At 30.5% G+C, this 7,218-nt stretch overlaps 1 protein-coding gene across 2 annotated transcripts; it reads right to left on the bottom strand.

Annotated features, from left to right (window-relative positions):
• Positions 1-347: 347 nt before the first annotated feature.
• On the bottom strand, positions 348-6,365 carry LOC114390337 (truncated transcription factor CAULIFLOWER A-like). Of its 2 annotated transcripts, none has more exons than XM_028351038.1 (8): positions 5,995-6,365; positions 3,664-3,742; positions 2,456-2,520; positions 2,238-2,337; positions 2,086-2,127; positions 1,901-1,942; positions 769-872; positions 348-646 (listed from the first exon to the last, which is right to left on the bottom strand). In XM_028351038.1, exons 1-8 carry the CDS (start codon positions 6,177-6,179, stop codon positions 553-555), a joined length of 711 nt encoding a protein of 236 aa, XP_028206839.1. In that variant the 5' UTR covers positions 6,180-6,365; the 3' UTR covers positions 348-552. The 2 variants fall into 2 exon arrangements, with proteins under 2 accessions (XP_028206839.1, XP_028206840.1); XM_028351039.1 differs by having other exon boundaries at positions 557-646; positions 720-872.
• Positions 6,366-7,218: the final 853 nt, after the last annotated feature.

The raw sequence follows: 7,218 nt of genomic DNA, 5'->3' as shown, positions 1-7,218 counted from the left end.
TTGAGTCATTTGATTTGAATTAAATTACTTGAAACTTACAGATACCCGACTTGACCAAAATTTCTAAAAGCGAATAATTATTTTAAATTTATTATCAGAACAACATATTAAACATTTACCTTATCTGGAACAATATGGATAAGTATATGTTATAGAAAATTAATAAATTTCTCCCTTTAAGTTTCCAGGGTAGTTTACGTTTTAAAAAGTTCATAGATTACTGGTTAAACTCTGCCGGTCAGGTTATAAAGTCGATTTAAAATAATTATATATTGTATATACTGTTATTAGCAATTAGCAAACAAGGACAAACTCAACGCTTAATTAGTTCAGATACGAGACCTGTCTTTCAGCAACTTAACTATATATAGCAAAGCTTCCACTTAAGAAAGCCTAGCCTTGTGACCAAATTATAAACTTACAACACACAATAAACATTAACGTCTGCAGAGTAGGGAAAACCACAAAACATAGAGGCATATATAAGCCCTCAAATATGTTGTCAAATGCCATACCAAAGCTATATAATATCATCCACCTCAAAGAAAGTATTCAAAAGCATCCAAGGTGACAGGAATATAATGGTTCCAGAGTCAGGTCAAGTTCATTCCTCCCTACTTCTGATGCTTCCTCACGGTAATTGCCACTGCAAAAACAATATTAAACTATCATTTACTAATAGAGAAAAATAATCCCAGTTAAAATATATATGAACGTACTATAACGAAGATGTAACATAATTATAATATCTTGTTATTGAAAGGTCACCCCATGTTCAAAAGTGGCTGCGGTAGCAAGAAAGATGCATTAACTCCGTGGTTTGGATGCTCCCATTGTGCTTGCTGCGCTGCAACCTTTTCTTTCTCCTTGATCTAATTTCAATTCATACAATATGTGTTAGAATTACGCATATATAAATTAATCAAGAATGCATCGACCTTCCAGGAAATAATGCTAGGCAACATTATACGTTCCCATTTCATTAGCTTAGTATAACAATCAAACTCCTCTTCCTCAAAACTTAGGTGATTATCTAAGTTTCATTAATTTCATAAGCAAATGTGAGCTTTAACATCATCAACTATTATAAAATACCAGAAGAGTATGCATTTAGCAAAATAGGGGAATAGAATGTAACTTTACTACATACACAGAAATATCATTCGTTGTTTTAGGTTCATCAAAGAAATTAAAGTTCGCAGATTGATCAAACTGTTATTTTACATAGTTATCAGAGACGACCCTGCGCATTTTGTTGATATTGATAATGTCAATCTTAAGAATTAATTTAAGTAGATTTGGTTACAATTTAGTATAACAAGATGGAAGGTGACTTCGGATAAGAAGTATGTATAAAATCATAAAAAAAAAAATCACTGTCCAACAGTGTATTGGAAAAGTTTGTTAGAATTATTTTAACTTAAATATTAGGAAAATAATTCATGTACACTCACAATAGATGACTATATATATATAGATATCCACAAGAGAAAAGTATAAACAAGTGATAGGATATAACAAGAAGAAATAAATGTTGATACAGTGTTTAATATATATGAATGTCCATGCATCAATACTTTTGCTTTGTTTGAATTAGGAATTAAATGAATAAAAAAGAAATAAACCAACAAATGAGAATTATAGAAATAGAAGAAAAATGTAATTTAAAAGTTAGTTATAAAAGTATTTTAAGATTTAAACCAAAACCTTTATACTCATATTCTTTGATTTGTCTCTGACCGTAAACTTAAGACTTATTCTCCAATTTATGTATACTGCTACTAAGAAAAAGTTGTCCATATTCAGAAGCATTAAACGGTAGAACAATTAATTTTTCTCCATAATAAAGAACAATTAAATTTGAGGCAAAAATATAAATCTGAGTAATAATTTCCATCACCTTCTTTGCAAGCATGTTATTCTGCTCCTGTATCACTTTCTCCTGTCACAGTACAAGTAGAGCACATGTCAGGTTGATTTGTCTAGAGGGACACGCATAATCAAGATTGGTCTCTGAAACTTATAGTGAACCGCTACAACCTCTCAGAGACCTACATTAATTTCTGACAAGATTTGAGTAAGTACCTTCTTTTGAAGCTCCGAAATGGACTCGTACATGAGTTGGTTCTGTTATTAAATGAATATGCATAATCAGTATTCAGTACCAAGGAACCATATGAATTTTTAAATTAAGAACAAAGATAAAGTATCAATAGTAAGTTGTATGTTTTATATACTCTGCGGGTACGAATTTGCTTGAGAGCAGTATCTAACTGCTGCTCCAGACTCTGAAGCTCTTTGAGGCTCATTGAACCTAAATCTTCTCCCATATAGTGCCTGTTAATAATTAATAATTCAGTGCGACTAGTGAGTGTTCAAATCCACGAAGTTTTTTTCCAAGACAAATAAATTAAATCCAACAAAATAAGTATACGTACGGGTCAGTATAATATACCTATGGTTTCTCTGCAAAAGGTCAATCTTTGCCTTGAGTCTAGTATACTCAATGGTCCAATTTCCCTGCACAAACACAACTAACTGGTCTCATTTATAACATGGATTGGGACAAAAATCTCTACATATCAGCTTCATTACATCACTTTACATCATTGAGAATTTCAAATGTGTGGCAGTGGTGGCCCTACGAATATCTACACTTAAAAATAAATCTTAAAATAAGGTATTTCTAAACTAATTAAAAGTTATAATTTTATTTATATAATTTATTCTTTAAACTTCTTAAGATTTAAAATTAAGTATTAAACTATTGTGCTTATTTTGTTTTAACATTTCTTTTCCAATTCCTAATAAAACTAATTCATTTAATCTTTATTGAGACATTATTAATTTTAAGTAAAACTTTTATTAGTTTTTTATTCTAATTTTTTTTACGGAAACAATAATGACTGAAATTGTTAATACTATTTTACAAGTCATGTATGTATTTAATTTTTTTTTAAAAGTTTTCTTATAATTGAGTATGTAAATTGTTGTATCATTTGTCACTTGCATTATTTTAAATTTTTAAATCAGAAAATAAACTTAATCCATCAATATCTAAACAATCATAATATTTTATTAAATGTTAAACATTTAGACAATTTCATCTAAAATCGAAATATTTATTTACTTTAATTTCTTAATATTAAATAAAAATTATATTCATACAACTTCAATTTCTTAAATCTAATTTTGAGTGTAGAAATCACTTGATTTACCATGTATAAAACGAATCAATTCTAAATTACTTTTTTTTATTAAGATTTTATAATTTCATTGTTAGCAATCTCATCATATTATTGTTTTAAAATAAGTAATATATTTTTCACAAAATTTACATTTTATATTCATTCCTACAATAATAATTTAATTGACAGAAATCATATCATTTTTAGATTTATCTTTCGTATCTTTGTCAAACAATGAAAGAATGAAACACGCGTCTTTTGATTGTATATATATAAATTTAATAAACACGACTAAGAGAAATATATAATAAAGTGGAAGGACTAGTTTTTAGAGGGAAAAAAACACTTTAAGAACTTAATGAAAAAGATATAAAACACTACTATTGCGTAAGTATAATCTTTCCTAAACATTGTCATGCTTGTATTTGTGTAAATGTCTTTGGGCGGCAGATATATTGTGGAACCAATGACAAACCTGTGACTCGGAATCATTTGCAACAAGTTGTCTCTCTGCATAGGCATACCTTTCATAGCGTTCCAGTATCTTCTCCATGCTGTTTAATAGTTGTTAAAACAGAAACCTATATTTAGTTTTCTCTACTATCAATTAATTATAACAATATACCGCTCTGAAGATTATTACAAAGTTCTTTAGCAAGATAATGTAAAAAAAAAGTCTTGGAAGATAAGCGATATATATATGCATGTGTACAAACAGCAATTATAGCAAGCTACTAATTAAATGAATAATAATTAAGAGGCTGTAACGCATATCATGTTTAATATGCTGAAATTAAAATTGAATCACTTAAATATTATTTAAGTTTAATTTTTGATAAAAATAATTATTAATTAAATTTTATCTTCTTGTTGAATTTTGAATTAGTCATGATATCTTTTTTCTAATGAATCCAAGGGTTAAAAAAAATTAACAAAGCATGCTTTTTACTCAAATTATAAAAAAAATGTTATATTTTTCATTTTAGCATGATGTTGAATGTGTTTTTCGCTGATATAGCTATATATTATTATTTAGTACGCTATGAATTGTAAATTCTTATTTTTGTAAATTTTATGCTAATGCATTTATGTAAACAGTAATTAAACTCTCACTTATATGAAACTGGAAAAAAGATTGAATGAAAATATGAAGAGGTCTTGCTACTATGCCCATGCCAGCCTGAACAATCTTAATATAAAATATGATTGCTATAATTGCATACAACGTTTCCATACATATGCTTAAATATATTCACTATAGAGCTAACAATGTTCATCCTTATATAACTGGTAAACTTGAAGATCAGAAAACTCAACTGGGAGAAAAGAAAAAAAAAGAGAAAGTTTATGCATTACAGCGAGGTTGGAAACATCATGATAATTAATACAAGCAGAATAAGTATTTTGAAAGAAAAACAATGGTGCTCTTAAATACGACTGATATATTTTATTTCCCAGCTTTTAATCTTCTTCAAGTTAAAAAATCATGTCATTTTACATTGTTCAATGCCAATAATATCAGAATCAATATACTTTTATTTCAAAAAAAAAATCAATGTAATGAAAGAATTCGTTAATGTGAAATGTTAAGTTTCAAACTGTGGCACGTATGATATAATATTAATATAGAGATCCCGCATCTTCCAATCAAATTGTAAGAAATTAGAACTTCATTTCCGTAATTTATGTACACCGTTCATCTAGGAAACTGCACCCATCAGCTGCTGAAAGGGACAAGCATACTAGTCCCCGATTAAACAGAAAAGGATGCAACATTCTTGCTTCCAGGCTATGATATGTGAAAGGGCGTGAAAGGACTTGAGCTTCAAAATGAGCATGACACCTAGCTATGTGTAAATACGTGTTAATGAACCAGCTCATACTCTTCACAAAAGAAGGAAAAAGCCATCATTTTCTTAAATGGAAAATTAAAGTACAAAATTTCAAAAGCTGGAACAGCAACTGCTGCTTCTAGGTCCTGCACCGAAAGGACCTGAGGTCGAGACTCGAAAATGAGCTTGACAAGTAACAAAATACTGTCACACCTGACCAAGTTTCAGAAGAGTAAAGATCTCATCAAGATATTTCAACCAAAAATTTTGTTTAAAAGATTCGAACAAGGGTTTTCTACAGGATCAGCGGATACCACATTATTTTCTAACGCAGTATGCGAAGAATATATATCTTTGAATCAACAACAAGAAAGACCAATAACGTACCAAAAATATCGATTTATCTTTTTCATAATTTTTTTCCAAGTTTCTGGTTAGTGAAAAATAAGCACATCCATGTTTTATAGAAATAATCAACCATTTAGACGCATCGTCCACTAAAAATTATTTAAAACACATTGTTAGAGAAGTATAAACGTTCGCTCTTCATATAAATGGGACAGGTTCTTTCTTTCTTCTGTATTTTTCTTTAGGATATGAGATAGCTTTGTTTCTGCACAATCACACAAAGAAATTTAATTTGTTTGATCTGGCCAAAAATAAGATTTGAGGAAAGAAGTTTCTCCTCTAGCTTTTTGAGGCCCAAAGCGAAACCATTCTAGCTATAAACTGAAAAGGCAAATAAGGCAAGGTAAGAAATTTCAACAAAACAAAAAAAGGCTGAACAGTTCTCGACTCAATGTAAAAATAAATAAATGATACTCATAGATCGCCATCACTCCACACGGATGCCCTAAATATAGTGTGTAAGAGAGAGATCTGTGGATATGTGCACATATAAAGTATAGTAAAGAGTAAAATATATAGCAAGAATATGTGTTAAATAGAGATCTATGAACTATATAATTAATTACCAAGAATCGGTGGCATATTCAAAGAGCTTTCCTTTGTGGGAGAAGACAATCAAAGCGACCTCAGCGTCACAGAGCACAGAGATCTCGTGTGCTTTCTTGAGTAACCCAGCTCTCCTTTTGGAGAAAGTTACCTGCCGATTGATCTTGTTCTCTATCCTCTTCAGCTGAACCCTACCCCTTCCCATATTACTATCTTTTTTTTTGCTTTAGTTATACTATTATTATACCTAATTACTTCTTTTTTCCCAAGAAAACCCCAAACAAGGAAAAGGGACCAAATCCCAGAAATATGCTTGAAAAGCTTGCTATTATAGCGAAGGGAGGGAGAGAATGTTAATTTACGGATCTTTCTTCTTCTGGAGGAGAAAAACCGCAGTGAGTGGTAGTGTGAGTATGCTATGTTATTATATATCACTAATCACATTGGGGTTTGGCGACAAGTGGTTTCTGGTTTACGAAAAACCGGGGTAGTTTTCTTAACGTTGCGCTGTCGATCCCTGATTGGCTTGTCAGTTACCATGTTGTTGTCGTGGTAACTAACAGCCACACAATCATATCTCTTTTGCTTTTTGGGTTTTGTTTTTGATTTTCGGGATTTTGGATTCTCTATTGCTGCTCTCTCACAGTCACACTCACTGCTTTGCTTTCAAGTGTCTGATGGTTTAAACAGTGTCAATGTCGTATATGAACCAGAACATTACGTGCATCCTTACGTTGACGGCGCCACGACCCACGAGTATTGAACTCTGGTCCATCCCTTCGTCCACCAAATATTCAAATGTTCCTTTTTAGGGTTATCTTTTTCCTTCCACCATTTTTAACATCTCTTTCTCCTTTGCTTATTATTATTATTATTATTATTATTATTATTATTATTATTATTATTTACCTATTTAAAACAATCCTCTATTTTAATTAAATAATCCCCCCTAGTATTCATGTCTCTCTCTCTATAGGAAACTTTACACTCGTATGATTACTATCTTGTATGGAATCGACGGGTAGTCGACACTTGTTAACTGACTATCACTTTACACATATTATTATTGTGAACAATTATCAACTCGGTCACTATCATCTTTTATAAGACAAAAGACCATGTAAGAATAGGTAAGTCATATTTTGTTTACAATATACACCTTAGACAAATATCTATATCCTTTATACAAACAAGGCTCTAACACATGCAGAAAGTACTAAAATGCCCCTAACTTTCTGAGGTGT

Source organism: Glycine soja, chromosome 16 (assembly GCF_004193775.1).
Source record: "Glycine soja cultivar W05 chromosome 16, ASM419377v2, whole genome shotgun sequence".
Taxonomy (NCBI): domain Eukaryota; kingdom Viridiplantae; phylum Streptophyta; class Magnoliopsida; order Fabales; family Fabaceae; genus Glycine; species Glycine soja.
This window is presented reverse-complemented; position numbering and strand designations above follow the sequence as displayed.

Coding starts and splice junctions, on each gene's coding strand:
- LOC114390337 (XM_028351038.1), bottom strand. CDS start 6,179: ATGGGAAGGGGTAGGGTTCAGCTGAAGAGGATAGAGAACAAGATCAAT. Junction 2,128..2,237: donor AGCAAATTCGTACCCGCAGA/GTATATAAAACA, acceptor ATTTAATAACAG/AACCAACTCATGTACGAGTC. Junction 873..1,900: donor ATAACATGCTTGCAAAGAAG/GTGATGGAAATT, acceptor AATTGAAATTAG/ATCAAGGAGAAAGAAAAGGT.